This window comes from Siphateles boraxobius, unplaced genomic scaffold, assembly GCF_051911475.1.
Source record: "Siphateles boraxobius isolate OS27281-9 unplaced genomic scaffold, OSU_SipBor_1 25, whole genome shotgun sequence".
Lineage (NCBI taxonomy): Eukaryota > Metazoa > Chordata > Actinopteri > Cypriniformes > Leuciscidae > Siphateles > Siphateles boraxobius.
In genome coordinates this window covers 22,832,453-22,852,819 of record NW_027508866.1, presented here as the reverse complement: position 1 = coordinate 22,852,819, position 20,367 = coordinate 22,832,453, and the positions used below count along the sequence as shown (strand labels likewise).

At 36.0% G+C, this 20,367-nt stretch overlaps 1 protein-coding gene across 1 annotated transcript in view; it reads right to left on the bottom strand.

Annotated features, from left to right (window-relative positions):
- galt (galactose-1-phosphate uridylyltransferase) overlaps positions 1-20,367 on the bottom strand; it is a 133,676-nt gene that overhangs the window by 18,173 nt on the left and 95,136 nt on the right. The window contains exons 8-9 of the mRNA XM_077243233.1: positions 19,321-19,453; positions 15,598-15,681 (exon numbers count right to left, since the gene is read on the bottom strand). Of these exons, the coding sequence (XP_077099348.1) occupies positions 15,598-15,681; positions 19,321-19,453 (217 nt within the window). The remainder of the gene's footprint in view (positions 1-15,597; positions 15,682-19,320; positions 19,454-20,367) is intronic.

Sequence of the window (20,367 nt, the reverse complement as noted above, 5' to 3'; positions counted from 1 at the left end):
AATGAAAGTTTTAATTTTATTAAATTGAACAAGCACAACATTCAGCATTCAATCAAATATTCTTAAAGATTCATTATTATTAGTAATGTTATTTCGACATATGTGAGCGTGCAACAAGCAAGATGTGAATTTGTAAATTCGGTGACAAGCGTGCCGAGAATTGATTAAATTTATGATGAGATGGCTCCAGTTCACATGCTACGGTGACCGCGGCTCGCCGACGCCTACATGTCATGATTATTGTCTGCTATATTTGCTTCTTATTTATTAAATCCAAGCAATTGGTTGATGAAAAATGTATTAAAATTAAGATACAATTTATACAAAACGAAATTCACTTTAAAGAAAGGCTTTCTACAAAACAAAACATAATGAATGATCAAAATCATGCCTGAACCACTCCATGCCTCCTGATATTGCGCATCCTCCTATCTACTCTGTCCTATCTACTCACTTTCATAATCAACATAGATGGAAAAAATTAACATTATAATATTTTAATAAATATGAAACTAAATGCGCTTACTTAATGGGTACAACACGTACAGACTCTCTAGCAGCATGCCGCACTTGTACTCAACAAAGCCAACACATATGTTGTCACTGCCCACAACTAGTTTAAAATATTTCCATACCCCCGACTTTCCTTCATACTTGCTCAAAGTTAATTCTCCTGTTTTAATTTTTTCTTTACTTCTTCAAGCTCCATGTTGCACTTAAGTTACACAATACAGCACAGTGTGCGAGTGGAGGAGACGCTGCGCGTGACACGTGACGTGCTTGATCATGGGCCCGACCCGACCCGAGCATAGTGGCGGGAAATATCGTCCCGGCCCGCGGGTCGGGCTCGGGCAGAGAATCTAAGCTCTAGCTCCAATTGAGACTTGACATCTTTACTAAAAGGCACCTTGGAGAGATGCCATCTTTAGTTGAGTGTATGGCACATCAATGAACAAATGTGAGCGCTATGAAATTATATTATTAATATACATATGAGGCATATGTTGTTAATTCTTCAGTTAAGGGAAAATTTCTTCTCCTTACAACGGTTTTAACGATGAAAAAAGTGTTGTAATATAGCTTCATAATAGCGTAATAATACATTTATAAAGTTGTCCAAATCAAGAAGATTCCACTTTACATTATTCCATTGGAATTCCAAAAAATATTATTAATTAGGTATTTGTGAGTATTATTTTCTTTTAAATTTTAAAAATACAATTTAAATTATTGTATAATACTGTAATTTTTTTTATTATTTTTTTTAACAGGTCTTGAATTCTTATATTTTGTTTAGATAGATTTTTTTAACAGAGTGACTGCCTAAAGATCAGAAATTTTAATCATTTAAATTAAATTTCCCCTTGAAGGTTGATCAAGGCCATGTTCAGATCTTTAGTCCAAGGATATGTGATAAATGTTTTAAAACAGATGAAACATAGTTTGAAAAACTTTCAGTTTTTAAGATCTCATGTAAAATAATGTGAACGTATTTTTCGCCTAGAATATAATAGGGAAGTATGCAATTTCCGATGCAGCCGCATTGTTATTTAGGAGGTTGCACAGATGTAAAACATATCTGAGTCATTGGGCTCAATTTGACTCATGCTGACAAACGTGATTCAGACAGTAGAAAAGTGAATTAAATATAAAAATAACACAAAACAACAGAATCTCAAATAGAACAGAATATTTAAATGTTTCAGGCCTCCGACATGCATGGAGAAAACTGCAGCCCGTCCTGGTGTTTTAAGTGTTTCTCTGACAGAATAGCCCTAATATCTGTGTAAGAATGATTTAATATGCCTGGCTGCTTATTCAGACAAGCCTGACCATGGCATATTAGGGACGATGCCATCCTTTTTATGAGGATAATTCATTTGTCAGGTATGAAATGGCCTGTGGATCCCGGGGACGAAGGATAAGAGGCAGGAGGTTATGGTGGGTAACTAAAAGCGATCCTCTTCTGATGATTTACTTCAACAGATATTCGAAGAAGCAACTTTATGACAGAATAGAATTGAATACACTTAAACTAGCTGGACCACACAGTGAGTACTGAATGCTAGAACTTCAAGACAAATAATTCTTTGAAAGTTTCAAACTAGCTGTTCCTTTGACAGAAAAAAAAACTGTCAAATGAAATGGTCTATGTGACTGGGGGAAAAATGGCTGTAGATCTGGCAATTTCTCAATCTCAGATGTGTCACTTGTCACTTCTCAAAAAGTGACTATAGTGACACATCTAGTTTTTAAATTGAAGGAGAGGATTTGACAGTTTCTGCAGATGAGTTCAAGGCTATTGAAAGATCAACCGCTAAAGCCAAGAGCACACGAGGGAAGTTCATAGCCCTGCACACGCTCAGTTTCTCATTCTCTGTCATATAGTGAACACTTTACATGATTGACCTCATATGTGCGTCATTCTCATCACCAACTATAGCTAACATACAGAAATCATCACACACACACTTTTCCAAACAAACAACAGAGTATTTGAAATTATTTGAAATAAAGTTTCACACTGCATGCATGCATAAGAAGCATAACCACAAAAGCAACAGTTATAAATTCTAAAATGGTTCAAAGAGGATAATTAATTTGCATATAATGGAACAAAAGCCCCAAATTATGAATAAACTTATGTGAATATATTTCTTCCTACAAGTGCATAATCCCTCTCTACGCAATTTTAGGATTGGATGGACCATATTTCCTCATTCTATTTGTCTTTTTAAGAAGAGAGAGGACAACAAAATCATCCTTATTGCTTGAAGATTTTGTATCGTTTTGCGAATTTGTTTTGCTACAGATTAATGAATACGCATCAGACTCCAGTGTGCAAGGTTCCTGTGCATGACGATTTTTTAGGATGACAAATACGAAAAAACGCAGAAGAAAATTCCGCACTCAGTGTGCAAGGACCTTAAGACTGAAATATGTTATAACAAAAGTTTTTTTATATAAGATATTATTTTCTTAAAGTTTATAATAATGTTAAACCATGTTCTTTCCCTAATGTTTTTTTTTACTCTGAACTTAAATAAGAATCAATGCTTACAATTTCCCTGTATTTTGATTACAGCACAATCAATAAAGAGCTCTGATGACAAAGACAGTGTAACAGCAACATTACAATAAAATTTCCATCATAAGAAACTTAAAAAATGAACAAAGGCAATGAACTTTAAAAAAAAAAGTTCTACATGCCAATAAAAAATCATTCTAAATGTAAAGGAATAACAGTCCACAGCCATAATGACAACAAAACATAGGAACGATATCAGAGTCACTTTCACAATTCCTTTTTTTCCAGTTGATGAATGATAAAAGCATCAACAGCCAATCAGAATCCACCCTTCTTTAAAGAGCTCGAGCATTTACAGCTTGTAATGAACAGAACCTTACCATGTGTTGGTGTGAATGCTATAGTTATCGTAACAGTAATCTTATTTATCTTTCTTGGTGTGAAAAGGGCCAAAAAAAAAAATGTGGTACAATATTGAGAAAACAAACCAGTTGGGAAACACTGATCTAACAGAGTTTGACTCTCTATCTGGTCTGCGGACACAGTGAGAAAGGTCCTATCCATTTTTCTCCAGCGCTCTAAAGGTTATCTGATGTCAAGGTATGTTCTCTTATCTGTCGTCAGAGCATTTGTCCTTCACTTCAGAGGGTTTCATTTATTTTCCATCTATGACCTTGATGGTCCTCAGATCGAAGTGCCTAAGGCATTTACAGGCAAATCCACGATAATAAGACATCTCTTTTTAAACTGTGATAATCTTCTCTACATCTCAAATGTCTGTTTCGCTCTCTAATACACTTTTAAGTAAATCTATAAATGCTGAATGCTTGTTTCTTAACAACACCGTACCTGGTAGATTCTGAAAAATCAATTCATCCCAGTATTCAACATCTTGGTCGCAAAGATCCCGCACAAACGTCTGCGCACTTTACCAGCGGTCATTATATCTGCTCATCTCTGACATCTTCACATCTTGTTCTTCCCAGTGTGAAGACTGTAAAAGTCCATCTTTCAAAACTTCTATTGCTTTTCTCTGCAATTGTTTAATGGACCATCTCTGCTGATTTCACAGGCTCCATTACTGCCATTAAAATAATTGCAAAGCTCGACTACACTCACTCCTTTTGTTAAGGAGCAGGAGAGGGATTTGACAGATGACTGCTCCTCGCAATTATCAGCTGGAGATTAAAGCACCCGAGCTGACATCGGTGGAACAATCATGAAAATCTTCTGTAGGACTGAACCCAGTACTTCATGTTATGTTGTTTCTGTAATTTTATATTTTATGTTTTTTTATTTATTTTTTGTATCTGTTGGGAGTGAGAATGAGAAGGAGGTTATAGGGGGAGTGTGAGAAATCACTGAGCTGGAGAATGAAAATCAGAAAGCATGACAATTTCATTAAATTAGGTTCTTAAAGATGAAGGGATGGGAGGCGAGATGATGTACTGTCTCACTATTGGCCGGTCTCATGTGGCCTCTTCACAGTGTTATCACACATTGCATCTGACTTCAATTAAGGTTGCAAGTAGCAGAGCCTGACATCTAATTTAGTCTTATATCTTGCAGTATTTGAGAGAATTAATGTATTATCATCTGTTATCAGATCACTGCTTGCTTTGGGACAATTAACAGGTTGAGCAAAATCTGGATAGTCAATATGGATTGGTGGCATGACCAAAATCTATTGTATCATGTTATGAATTTCTGATTTGTGTAATGGTATACACTATAACGTGACACAAACGTGATTTTTTTTTAAGTAATCATGCAGGATTGAAAGGTACTGTATTCATAAAATTGCATAATTTGCTTTTTATTAGGAATGTGATAGATGCAAACCAAAAGATACATTGATAAATAATTAAGTTCATTTATTTTTAATAAGTTTAAATGTTACTTATTAAATCAATGAATACATTTATATAGAGAGAGCATTAGCTAAGAGCATTAAAAAGATATTTATAGAAGTATTAAATTGAATTATTAATCAACAACAATAATAAAACAAAATGAATACACACACACATACACACACACACAAATATATATATATATATATATATATTTTTATATATATATTCACCTGTGTTATGCTTGTGTGTGTGTGTGTGTGTGTGTGTGTGTGTGTGTGTGTGTGTGTGTGTGTGTGTGTGTGTGTGTGTGTGTGTGTGTGTGTGTGTGTGTGTGTGTGTGTGTATACAGTATATACAGTATATGTACATACATATATATATATATATATATATATATATATATATATATATATATATATATATATATGTATATACACATACAAGCATAACACAGGTGATCATGCTTCAATTAAATAGACTTTTCAACCCTTTTAGTTGTATAAATAAATATTAATGAATTAAATTAAATATTAATCAATAGGTGAGATGTTCATCTTCTATAATTATCCTTTCATTAAATATTTAATTTTAAAATCTAAAAAATGATATCAGGTCACATATCCACATTGAAGTCATTGAGTATTGAACTATGAGTAATTCCAACCTCAAAAAGTTGTACATATTTTACATTGTAATTTCTGTTTCTGTCCACCTAGTGAATAAATTACTTTAGAAATAAAAGGAGCAGCATATGATTTGATTTCTATGGTGCAACAGTTGAGTTATGAACAACAGACTCAAAACAGTAAGGCATTATTAATAGATGACAGTATAAAGCACATTTTAAGTTGTTATGAAGAAGCCAATGCTAAACAACATTTAAAAATCATTCTCAAAACATCAATTAGTTCATAGCTATCCACATGATGAATTGTTCTGCATATGCATAAATGTTCATAAATGTAGTTGAACAAATAATATTAATTTATATTTGATGAATGACTGTGGTTTAAGATCCTCTGTTTGCATTTCTCAAATAATTTGCCATTTAATACTGTAATATTTGTGCAAGTGGCATTTTGAGAAATATTTATACGAAAATCCATCAAGCAAAAATCCAGTTAAAGAGATTAAAATACACAGAGGAGTATTATAATGAAAAAGAAAACAAATCCAATTCACCAAGAAATTAATAATCTTGTCTGCATTATTCAACCAACATATATAAAAGGCAAAGGCGACTAGTGTATGATACATGACTGAATAATTTAAACCTGGCTGGGTTTATTCCTTCAGTTATAAATCAGATTTATAATACTCTCTAGGCCACGGGCAGTGCTGAGTAAGGTTTCTGCAGCAAGACTTATTGGCTGTGAGAGAGGGCAGTTCTCGTGTGTTGATATTGGACGTGACAGTCATACGGCGCTCTGCCCCAGTACAGCAGAAGTCTGGCCAACAGAAGCATCACAGCCATCCTTAGCACATCTTTCCACTCATATATCCTCTGACTACCCTGTCAAATGCGCTTAAAGATCCCTCACTAGGCCTTATTAAAAAGTCATAAAGAATTGAGACTGATGGCTTTCAAATAAATTAATAAAACTGGATTTTTACACTTTCTTAACAAAATATGACTGGTGCTGCATGCTACAGGTAATTTTTACAAAAGTTTTACTTATGTTTGTTTTCATGCGGAAGGCAAAAATCGGAAGCGGTGTCTATTATGCTTCTTGGGATATTACCTTTCATGTAGTGTGTAATATGGCTGTTTGTAGAGGTGTGAACCTACACTGGTCTCACGGTTCGGTTCGATTACGATTATCAAGTCATCGATTCGGTTCGATTCGATTATCTCGATGCATCATGATGCATTGACGATGCAGGATGCACTGCATCCTTATTTTTCAATTTTGCTTCGCATGTAGACAATTTTGTCAATAAATACAAGTAGTCAGATATATGAACTGAACCTTTAATTTTACCTCAAAAAACACGCTTCTTGAATGCATCAAACATCAAATAAAACTCAAGTCTCGGCACAGAAGATAACAGCAGCATTAGATTAGAACACACAAAAGTAAGTACTAAAAGTGCATAATGCAGGGAGTGTACTTAAATAGTTAGTGCAGTGTACTTTCTTGTAAAACATTTAAATATTGACAAATGTATAAACATGAAATTAAATTACAAACCAAAATAAACAAGAGGCCAAACCTACTTGAATATAGTAGTTCACACCGCCGCCGACTTGAGCTTCCAAAGACGTAAGAAATGCGTCAGTACATTATAACCGGATATGGGCTATTACTGAACCGATACCGAATCGTCCTCATCTGCATCGCGGTGCACCGCCAAAACGATTAATTTTGACACCCCTAGCTGTTTCTGAATGTAAAATGTTTCAAAGATCAAAGAAACGAGTCGTCAGTAATTCCAGTTACTTCCTGCTTGAACCTACGTAGGTTTGTAACAAATTTGCATTATGTCAGCCTATGTCTTCATGTTGTCAACATGTCGAGAAGACGCTGGTTTCTGTGCTGCGGAAGGCAAATCCACTTTGCATGAACTTCCAAAGGATGATGACTCACACTAGAATTGAGACGGTAAAACCAACACCATCGCATATTGTATCATTGTGTATTAACTGGACAAGTCGACCATCACAACAGACTGGGCCATCTGACCAATCAGAACAGAGTAGACCAATCACAACAGACTGAGCCATCTGACCAATCAGAACAGAGTAGACCAATCACAACAGACTGAGCCATCTGACTAATGAGATCAGAGTAGACCAATTACAACAGACTGAGCCATCTGACCAATCAGAACAGAGTAAACTATCTTAAAGGAGGGTTTTAGAGAGACTGAATCCTTGATTGAACCATTTCAGAAACTGTGAGAAAAGAGGTGATATGCATTGTGTATTTTTTTTAAATATTGGATGTATGTACACCTGTTGTAGGGGACTCCAAAAAAAAAATTAGGAACCTTTAAAATAGCATACTAGGGACACTTTAAAATAAAAATAAAGAGATAATAATACTTTTAAAAAAATTGAAAATTAATAAACTCCTCTCTTCAGAAAGTTGTGCAATTTGAGGTATCAATCATGTTCAATCAATCAATCATCATCAGCAAAATGAGTGCGAGATGAGTTAAATGCCTACTTTAGTATGAGCAATAGTTCTGGTGATGTTTGCCTTAGTTGGCATTACTAAAGGCCATCAAACCAAGCAAAGCTGTCTAAGTAAAAAGAAGTGTGTAATACAAAGGTGAATTCTGACCTTGAATGGACTTCATTTGGATTCCTTTCTATGTTTTTTTAACTGAAAAGGTTAACATTCGTTATTCATAACAAATGATATGGGTCAGTGAAACATAAATGGGGAGAGCATGACAAGAAGGCATTTTTTTTTGGATGTAACACCCACATTAGGAAACGTCTGGATGGATTTGGTCAAAAGCATCTGGATTTGGTTTATCCATTCAGATAAACCATTTCCAGATGGTTTTCAATCAATTAACAAAGACGCCTACAATGGCCTGGTTGAATGAAAACCTGTGCACACAGTGTATTAAAGAGAAAAGTTCAGCTTTTTCCTACAGTATGAAAGAATAAAGGCAATGTTCTCAGCCAGAAGTGATTCAGTACTCAAACTGCTCACTATCTAAAGCTCCATTCACTGACTTTTTATATAAAGCTATGAGCAGATTTGGAGATGTTGGATTGTATTATAGACTTATATATAAACTATATAATAGCTGAGCATAAATGTTTTTCAGGAAGTTGAGCGGCTGCTAGTTTTGGTCATTGGTTTTGAACCGTAGAACTATGCAAATATGCAACTCCTGCAATCTTTTACATTTACATTTACATTTATTCATTTAGCAGACGCTTTTATCCAAAGCGACTTACAAATGAGAACAATAGAAGCAGTTAAACTAACAGTAGGACAACAATACGCAAGTGCTATAACCCCTCTCAGTTTAACTTTAGTGCTTTTTTTTTTTATAGAATAGAAGAGAAGAGAAGCGAAGAGAAGAGAAGAGAAGAAAAGAGAAGAGAAAGTGAATAGAAAGTGTTAGTACTACTGAATCAAGTGCTGTCGAAAAAGATACGTCTTCAGCAGTTTCTTGAAAGTGGCTACTGACTCAGAAGCTCTGGTTGAGTTAGGCAGATCATTCCACCAACAGGGAACAGTCATGGTAAAGGTCAGAGAAAGAGATTTTGTGCCTCTTTGAGATGGTACCACAAGACGACATTCGTTAGCAGAGCGCAAGTTTCTAGAAAATACAATTCCTTAAACCTTAAAACATACTTTCACTCTCACCATACTTTCCCCCACCAATGAGTAATGATGCTGAAAATTCAGCTTTGATCACAGGAATTAATTACATTTTAATATATTCACATATAAATGTTTATTTTTAATTGTAATAATACTTCACAACTTTACTGTTTTTACAGTATTTTTGATCAAATAAATGCAGCTTTGGTGATGAATCTATATATAATCACTTTATATAATCACATTTTGTTTAGATTATTATCATTTAAAACAATTTAACAATTCATTTTTTTATGATACATTTTCATATTTTAAGCTTTGAAATGCAAGGTCTGGGACAAAGGTTAAACCGTAAAATCTGTCTTTAGTTTAAGACAGAAAGACACAGGTTTGGAACTACATTTGAGTGGGTAAACGATGATAGGTGAACTATCCCTTTAAACAAAGCAAAAAATAAATAATGAAGGCATGGTAAAAAGTTATTTAGGCAGTTTTAATGTGACCATTAAAACAAGGTGTGTGTGTGGGGGGGGGATCCAAATGCAGAAAAAAGGTATGATTTTAAACATTAAAAATGTGTAGTTCAGTGCCAAGGTTTTAATCAGAACAAACCCAAGGACGCCATGACCTGAGTTTCCCCTGTTACTCACACTATATTCCTGCTACCCAGCAACTCCTTTAACCCCTGGAGTCGGCTATCGCGCCGGCGCAATAGTCTCGCTTTTTTTCTTATCAGTGCAAAAGAAACTCAAATAACTCTGTACATTTTTGTCATACAGGCAAGTGTTATACATCATTAAAAACTGTTAAATGTCTTCTTTTTTTGTGTACACTAATAATAAAAACAAAAAGTTGTGTTTTTCGTAAATAAAGCAAAAAAACATGATGCACGTTCTGTCTTCTCTCTTAATGTGTAGTTCATTCTGAAACGCGACAGAAAATGATCTGTACCTCATACAATACTTGCCACCCACACATGAAAGTAATGTCTTTACAAAGCTTGAAGTCTCCTTTTTTAAATAAATTATATCAAAAACAAATATTCTCGGTTTAAGAAATCCGTATGAAAGCAACGACATGTACTGTTTCTCCAGCCCAAGCTCATTAACTTTAATTTGACCACACCCCCACGCGCACGAGGTGTTCTCATTCAAATGATCCACATGAGGGAACGCAGAGCTGTTAACGCCCTCATCAGCTCGAAACAGAGAATCGGCGACTCCAGTATTTCTCTACTTTTCATCAGTTTGGAAGACTGTTTGTGCCGTGGATTTACCTTGGATTTACCTCAGAAGGACACGTTTTTGATTATGAGGACAATTTTTAAGGTAAGAGACTTAATAGTAAGCGTTTCATTGTTGCATAAACTTTACATTGTAGCTACTAAACTGGTGCCAGCCTAAAATGTTATGAAATGAGATACAAAGTATGCTAGTATGAGTGTTTATTCTAATATGGTGAATATTTTAATGTTTAGACCTGTGTTTACTGTTAAATACTGTGTTTGTGGATATCTGCTCAACCGTAGATGTATAATGTAACAATAATGTTTCAAAGTTTGGAGCGGCTCGATCGCTGCACACGCTGAGTTTGGGTCTGAGTCACGCGGTGTGTTTGAAAAGCAAAACACGCCACACATTAGGCTTAAAGCCAAACTCATCTCATTTCATAACGAATAGAAATATTTGAAGTAACATATTATAAACAATATATGTTTGTCTAGTGTAGTGTTACTGAAGTGATATTTTTTAACGATTTATAGGCTGCCTGCTATCTAGGCTATTGTTATTATTTTATCCAGCACTACACATGCCTATATACAAGGCACAACAAACTAGGTGTTCGTGTGTATATTTACAAAATCGTGTGAGCATGATGTGATGCTCAAGAAACATTTATGATTGTTTTCAATGTTGAAAACAGTTGTGTACCTTTTTTGAATTATTTGATGAACATAAAGTTAAAAACAACAGCATTTATTTGAAATTGAATCTTTTGTAACATTATAAATGTCTTTACTGTCACTTTTTATCAATTGAATTCCTCCTTGATGAATAAAAGTATTGATCTATTTTATTTATTTCCCCCCAAAAATAAAATAAAAATTCTTACTGACCCCAAAGTTTTGAACGGTAGTGTTTAATATTACAAAAGATTATTTTTCAGATAAATGCTGTTCTTTTGAACTTTCTATCCATCAAAGAATCCTGAAATAAAAATGTAATAACTGTTTTCAACATTGATGATAATGTAAAATGCTTCTTCAGCATCACATCATCATATTATACTGATTTCTGAAGGATCATGTGACACTGAAGACTGGAGTAATGATGCTGAAAATTCAGCTTTGATCACAGGAATAAATTACACTTTACTATATATTTACATAGAAAACAGCTGATTTACTTTGAAATATTATTTCACAATATTACTGGGTTTGTTTTGTATTTTAATCAAATAAATGCAGCCTTTGTGAGCAGAAGAGACTTCTTTTGAAAACATTAAAAATCTTACCGACCCCAAACTTTTGAACAGCAGTGTGTGTGTGTGTGTGTGTGTATATATATATATTATGTGTGTGTGTGTGAGTGAAAAATCTAAAATGTATTCCCAGAATCGTGCAGCCCTATAGTTTGTCTTGATATCAACATGTTTACAGCTGTTTATTTATTTATTTTTTAGAAAGGGACCAGATGCCACTGGATGAGTCATGCTGACTTCAACATTCACATGAGTCTCTGTACATGAACATGGTAAAATGAAAAGTCAAACACCTTGGACGTGAGAGGTATGTAGGCTACTATGTTTCAGGAATGGCACAAAGGTGTGTGACTGTTTAAGTCTTTGTCTTTAGATCAGTGTGTTTACTAATGTGCTTTTTGTCCTGTGTTGTGTATCTTTGGATTATGTTGTGTTGTAAATAAATCCAGACAATCTAAAAGCCATTCTTTGCGCAAGGCTCCTCATAATGATCGGGCCTGATAACACCTGATAGGGCCATTAGGGGAGGGTCTTTGTCTTTCTCAGGTGTAAAATGCATTCATATTAATAAGAGATTCACGCCTCCTCGCTTAAAGCTTTCTCACACAAAACACATCATGCAAATTTTAAATCAATATATTGTCTTATCTAAATGAGTATGCAGGATGATTTTCACATAGTTTTGGAGCAAATATTCTTGGCTACGTGATACAATTTTCAAACGTCTTGTGAAGAAATAATCACTATGGGTTTTATGACCTTATTTCAGTGACATTTGTTTTTTGTTTTTTTACAAACCACCGCATAAACATTATTATCTTAAAAATACAAACATGTACATACATGTTGCTCACATATTACGGTAGACCCGTTTGTGCTATATAGAGTGAATTTACACCTTTGCCATTTACATGTTTATAAATAACTGAAAAAAGCACAAATGTCAGAGCATGTCAGTACACCTCCAGGACCCAGAAAACACCTCAGACCCCTAAGGGTTAATTAAAAACCTAAACTCATCTTAGACTACTACAGTTCTTATTTCCTGCAAAGCAAAACCTTGTCAAACTGCACATTAAATTAATGCTTTCTAATACGTGTGTGTGTGTGTCTGTGTGTGTGTGTGTGTGTGTGTGGCCTCAGACCACAATAAAGCCCTTTGTATATTCACTGATGGCAGAAGTGTCTTGTTATCGCTCTCTTCCCTCTTAAATTCACACATTGCTAATTGTAACAGCGAGGTGGAAGCTTGCAAACACTCGACTGCCAGGCAAACGCGAGCCGAATGAAGCGAATTTATCATTTACATGACGGATGACGGTAAAACAACAGCCGGGCACGTCAATGATGTGATCAATCCAGCAGGAGTGCCGGCGATTATATCATCAAGACATAATGAACATTGTGGGCTTTAAGTGTACGTTAGAAAGAGCAAGAGACAGTCAAAGAATCTGTTTCATCGAGCCGTCCTATAGGTGTATACTGGAGACCGATGATGGCGAAGTCAATTCCAGGCAATGCAGGCTGGGAAATGCTCAGTGCATTCCGACAGGTCAGAGATTGGCAGGATTACTGGCGACAGGTGTCAGATTTGTGGCCAGACACTAAAGCTGTCATTCAGCGACTGTGAGAATCATCTGAGTGTGCAGTGGCTGGTCGGGCGAGGCTATAACAAGATTTGAGATTAAATCAGGCCCTGTGTGCGTCGTCCCGTGGCAGACCCTCGTCCCGCTGCTGAAAGGCCAGCCAGGGGCCAGAGCACAGCAGAAGGTGTCAATCATTCTCTGATATCATTTCTACTACAGGCATGAAGTGATTCTTCACCACAAGCGCATCTTTGACAGTGACCATTGTGGCCTGATGAGAATATATATTTATTCAGATTTATAACAAAATATGGACAGTTGACATACTGTTTATTTATTATTTCAACAACCAAAACTAACTAACTAACTAACTGTCTGTCTGTCTGTCTGTCTGTCTGTCTGTCTGTCTGTCTGTCTATCTATCTATCTATCTATCTATCTATCTATCTATCTATCTGTCTGTCTGTCTGTCTGTCTGTCTGTCTATCTATCTATCTATCTATCTATCTATCTATCTATGTCTGTCTATCTATCTATGTCTCTCTGTCTGTCTGTCTATCTATCTATCTATCTCTGTCTGTCTGTCTGTCGGTCTATCTATCTCTGTCTGTCTATCTATGTCTGTCTGTCTGTCTATCTATGTCTGTCTGTCTATCTATGTCTGTGTCTGTCTGTCTGTCTGTCTGTCTGTCTGTCTGTCTGTCTATCTATCTATCTATGTCCGTCTGTCAGTCAATCTATGCCTGTCTGTCTGTCTATGTATGTCCGTCCGTCCGTCCGTCTGTCTATCTATCTATCTATGTCTGTCTGTCTATCTATGTCTGTCTATTTATGTCTGTCTGTCTGTCTGTCTATCTATGTCTGTCTGTCTGTCTATCTATGTCTCTCTGTCTGTCTATCTATCTATCTATCTATCTATCTATCTATCTATCTATCTATATATCTATGTCTCTCTGTCTGTCTATCTATCTATCTATCTATCTATCTATATATCTCTGTCTGTCTATCTTTCTCTGTCTGTCTATCTATGTCTGTGTCTGTCTGTCTGTCTATCTATCTATCTACGTATGTCTGTTTGTCTCTCTGTCTGTCTGTCTGTCTGTCTATCTATCTATCTATCTATCTATGTCTGTCTATCTATCTATCTATCTATCTATCTATCTATCTATCTATCTATCTATCTATCTATCTATCTATCTATCTATCTATGTCTGTCTGTCAATCTATGCATGCCTGTCTGTCTGTCTGTCTGTCTGTCTGTCTGTCTGTCTATCTATCTATCTATGTCTGTCTGTCTATCTATGTCTGTCTGTCTATTTATGTCTGTCTGTCTGTCTATCTATGTCTGTCTGTCTGTCTGTCTATCTATCTATGTCTCTCTATCTATCTATCTATCTATCTATCTATCTATCTATCTATCTCTCTCTGTCTGTCTGTCTGTCTGTCTATCTATCTATCTCTGTCTGTCTATCTATGTCTGTGTCTGTCTGTCTGTCTATCTATCTATCTATCTATCTATCTATCTATCTATCTATCTATCTATCTATCTATCTATGTCTGTTTATCTGTCTGTCTGTCTGCCTATCTATCTATCTATCTATCTATCTATCTATCTATCTATCTATCTATCTATCTATCTATCTATCTATCTATCTATCTATGTCTGTTTGTCTATGTATGTCTGTCTGTCTATCTATCTATCTATCTATCTATCTATCTATCTATCTATCTATCTATCTATCTATCTATCTATCTATCTATCTATCTATCTATCTATCTATCTATCTATCTGTTTCTCTCTCTGTCTGTCTATCTATCTGTCTAGGTCTGTCTGTCTGTCCGTCCGTCCTTCCATCCGTCTTAAGCTTCTTCAACATTCTCAGTTCAGCCACACCCCCCAGCATAACTGAGAGTTTACATTCACAGCAGCTCTTTAAGAAGAGCACACAACAGTAATTACCCAGAGAGTAATGTTGCTCATGAATAATTCATCAGCCTCAGATGAGTCACGCCCGCATTTCCCATTATCAATGAAAAATATTTAAAACATTTCTGCAGAATTGAGTAAAGAGCCATCAGAGAGCTTAGTCCACAGCAATTTGCCCAAAACACCTTGACAGTTTTACTTGATGCCGCGAGTCATTTTAACATCCATTCTTGAACCGTTTGGCACGGCTGACATGCAACGCTGAACCGCAGACAATACTACGAATTACTGAGTGCAGGGCAGTAAAAAAGGAAGGGAGCATCTTTCCCTGCCTCATTTGTATTGTTCTCCATGGAAGCAAGACAAGTGTCAACACCCCCCCCCCCCCCCCCCTTTCTTGATTGTAATATCAGATGCATTCTCTTACCATGCCATCCCATTGAATAGGGGAAGGAGACCTCAAAGAGGTTGTCATATTTCGTCAGGAGTCTTTTCATTATGGATGCCAGACCTGTGGGGAAGGAAAGAGAGTGAACAATAAAAAGGTTGAACCGGTAAGAACTGACTTCAATTTTCCACCAATATTGCTTGGGTTTTATCCAGCCTGGTTTCATTACAGACACCATGCACTTCACCCAGACGCCTTTCATGGCCAGGAGGTGCATTCATTTTGTTTTTTATCCAAACAAAACTAGACTCACACACAGACCCACCAAAACTAAGATGGATGATTTTGCGTCTTCCTTGCTAAATGAAATGACAACATGTATCGTTTCAGAAAGGAGCTTCCTTCTGACCGCTCCAGTCAGTAAATCCCATTTGTCCTTCAAGAGTGATTCATGATTTCAAGACGTGCTGGTGAATACAAGCTTGTTTTTCGCAGCAAAACAACAGCTGCCTTGGTAATTTAACAAATAATGACAGTAAAATCAGGGCTTAGATTTAATAAACTTTGATAGTGGAACAGCTGAGCGAAAAACAAGCATCACACATCTTGGTCCAACAAGTTTGACAATATATATTCTCAAAATATTGCTTTGGGGTATTTGCACCTTTATGGCATGGTGTGGCTTAGTAGTTACAAATCTCTCTTTGCATACCAATATGCACAGGTAAACCTTTGATCATTTTGGATTTTTACCATTTGGATCCATTTACCATTCACGCTAAGGGGTGAATTCACTTAATAGTTGCTCCAAGTTTGTAAATGTTATTTAAGCAAAAAAAAAAGCATCTTGTTCACTAACCACCTGCAATTTCTAGCACTTGTGGCAGCAGTTATTCATAAAATGATGATCAATTGATATAGAAGAGTGTTACAACCAGGCGTATCCAAATGTGCAATGCAATTGAGCACACATTCAATATTTTAAAGAGTCAATTCAGTTCAGAGTGGAAGACAATCCTAGTAAAGTAAGCCTGATTGCAATATTGCATGTAACACCCAAATTATTGTAAACATAAATCCAAGTGTATTCAGACCAACTCTCGAGTTCATTTGCAGAGTATACATGCAAGTATAATTCTTGTGGTTCGAATAAGAAAGCGTGTGCTAACTGAGCAAAATGAGTTATCTATGCATTCAAATGAAGCCTTTTGGTCTGAAAGAGTTTGAAAGAGTTGGCCTAAAAACTGCTGAGAGCTCTGGCACTTACTCAGGGAAATGTTTGGTTTGTCAGCCTATAAAATAGATTACATGCAAGGGTGGAAGTCTGTGATCCTTAGGCAGTGTCTTCAACTGGAACAATGGAAGAGCGTCACAGCTCGGAGACAATTCGAAACAATTTCCCAATCTCCATGTTAAACAAGAGCCGATGAGGCTTATTTTCATCTACATTATACATTATACTGTTCATCAGCATGATTGATGCATTATTATGTGCATATATCAGACAGAGTGAGCAAATGGTCTCAAATGGTCCTCAAATAATGAAATGCATTATTTGAGGATTTTCTGGGTTATCAAGTGTACTGCAGGCCTACTGACATTGACGAAAGTCTGTTGAACGCAATAGTCAGTAGATTTTGAACTATCGCTGTTGTGTCATTGATCAATACAGTTTTCACACTTTAAATGATTAGCCATATAGCTATGTTTTAACTTAATTTCTTATGTGTTTTCTGTACAGTTGTGGAGTAACACCCTTTTATCCCACAGTGTTCTCCCTTGTAAACAAAGTGTACACGTCAACATTTCTTTTAAGAACTTATTTATTTATCCGTTTATTACGGAAATAATATACTTTACACGAATATACTGAATGCAATTTTATAGGAACCTTAATGAAAATGTATTTATCTTAAATTCAATTAACTTTTTTCGACCCACTTAAGTAGAAGATAAGTACATATTTACAGTATATGCAATTTCATAACTCTACTGTCTTTGAAATAAGTGTACTGCTGAATGTACTGACAAGCATTTGCCAAGTTTACTTGGAAGATGCATTTAAAAATAAAATATTAACATTATTGAATAAATTATGGATTATTAAAACAATGATTTGATATGATATATGTAGGTTAGACTATAACTTTTAAATTGATTTTTAATGTTATACTTCTTGTCTTAAAGTACATAATAATATATTAATATATTTTTAAGCAAGTACAGTATTTAAATTTGTACCAATACAATTAAGTGTACTTAATTTGTGATTATATTATTGTGGTATGAACTATTTCAGATAAACACACCACTTAATGTCAAATAAAAACTGGTTGCTTTATATGTCATTCAGATTTGGCAGAATGAGCTTCAAAGTGGATCAGGCTTTATGCAGTTGTCGCCACTGTTCATGTTTCCTTCAAGCACTGAAACCAAATACAGTGTCTGAAATTGTTTCCCAAGCTCATGAATATTTGAAGAAGCAAGCCTTCTTTACATTATGACTGGTTGTCCGTTGCTAGCATTTTGAGAACACTGTATACATACAATTGGATTACCGTTTGGTTTATTATCTCCGCAAACGTAACATAAAAGGAAATAGATTCCTGAAAGAAAGCAGATGCCACAATAGATTCAACATGTGTCATCATCAACCATTCAAACTACAATTCAAAACAGTGCTTTATCATGAAAACAAACAGCAGCCCTCGAGTGTCAAAGCTTCAGGATGTCAACCGGGTCTCTATAATTGGCAGGCTCAAAGCGGGGTTGTGATCTAGCGTGGTTCTCTGCCGCTCTTTCTGACAACAGCTGACCCACTCGGTAATTTCCCTGACGTTTATTTACATACTGGATTAAGTCTGTCAGAACTAAGCCAGCGAGCGTGAGAGACGCGTATCCAGGAGGTGAATGTTTATCTGGTGTCACAGCTTGGAAAGTCTCTCCTTTTACTTTTTCTGGCACTGACAGGGCAACTTTAATAACATCTGAGAGGTGCGTAGGTGTGTATGAGTGTGTGTATGAGTGTGTGTCAATGTGTGTGTCAAGTCCGACGCGGGAAAAGGGCACTGGGCGATGTGACAAGGAGACGTGAGGTTTTAAGGAGATATTTTGTCAAAAGCAGACTTCAGGAAGAGATACAGCGAGGAGTATTTAAAGGTTCAGACAGAAATGTTAAGAACAGACAGCAAACCAAAGGGAGTTAATAAAAGTGAGTTCTCTCCTGCGGCTCTCATCGTGACTATCAGAATTTACAGCGTCAAAATAAACTTGTCCGTGAGGAAACAAAAAACATCATCATAATTCAGTACAAATGGAATGACTGTAAAGTCACAGCCAAAAGAAAAACGAATACAGTAAATTTTGTTGATCTGTGCTATTGAGATTTATATACACTGTGTACTGCAGAGCATTAATGTGTGTGTGTGTGTGTGTGTGTGTGTGTGTGTGTGTGTGTGTGTGTGTGTGTGTGTGTGTGTGTGTGTGTGTGTATATATTATTTATTATTATTTGTGAGAAAAGTTATTAAAGAAATTATACTCAATTAATTAATTTATTTATACTGAATTTATTTATTTAATTACCCAGCTACACTGGCAAATGCATGAATGAGAAGTTTAAAAAAATAAATAAATAAATACCATTATTACACTAGTCATTATTTTAAACCTTGAAGAAGCACTGGATAATTGAAACAAAAATAAACTCCAACAAAATATGCCACACATTCCTTAAAAAGAAATAGAAAAAAGTAAGTCTTACTGTCTCTCTCTTGGGCCGTGAGGTCAGGGAGACGCAGTACATGTCGTCGTGGCAACAGCAGCGTCTGAAAGGGCCACGTCGCCCAGTACGGCACCACCACCAACCAGTGTTTGTTTTCCACTACCACACGCTCCTGTGTGATCAGAGACAACACAGTTCATAAAGTACAAACTATATATCATGCTACTTAATGCTGTTCAATTTCCCACTGGCCAAGGATGATGCTTGACCTTAGAAAATCTGAATGCTATTGTACAACTTTTTCCCAATCACAAGATTCTGGTAATGAAGCTGTGGAAATGTAGCTTTAAAGACAACAAAAGTGCTCCATGTCCTCCAAGTACTCTATTTTTGGGTGAACTATCCCTTTAAAAGTGTGATCTGTGAAGTGACGCCATTTCAGCCGTTGCATTTAGGCTCTTATGGACACTAGGTGTACCTGCTCCCTTTAGTTTCCCAAAGAACTAAACAGATTTTTGATTTAGAATATATATTTAGACTTACAAATACTCAGTTCTCCAGTGTGACAGACTTAGAGTCTTCTTTTGTGTGCCTGTGAGCTTTGCACACTTGAATTTTGGCTCATTCGTCTATGCAACTGTGTTCCTACTTCACCAGATTAGTTGGATGGATTCCGTCGACTGCAATTTCCAGCTCAATCTACAGCAGGGTTCAGGCAACGACTTCGCAGGCAGTGTTTGCGCACAAATGTGCCTCACGAAACTGATTTCAGACAGACTTCTGAGGCAGTCTAACGGTTTAATGATCTGCAACAAGATAGAGCGAGCTTTGGTGAAAACTGAAAGAATATTTAATTACAACAATAGTCATTTATCACTAGAAATCACAGAAATGTACTTTTACACACAAACTGACCACCAACTGCAACTTTCAGATGCCATCCTTCTTTTTTAGCACAACTGTCATAGAATGGAAAGTACAGGATTGTGGGATATCAAAGGCAGTGAAGGATCCATCTATGCTGCCTTCAGAAATTGATCAGATGAAGGTCTCAGGAGTCAAGAAGTGAAGCGAACATTGGATTCG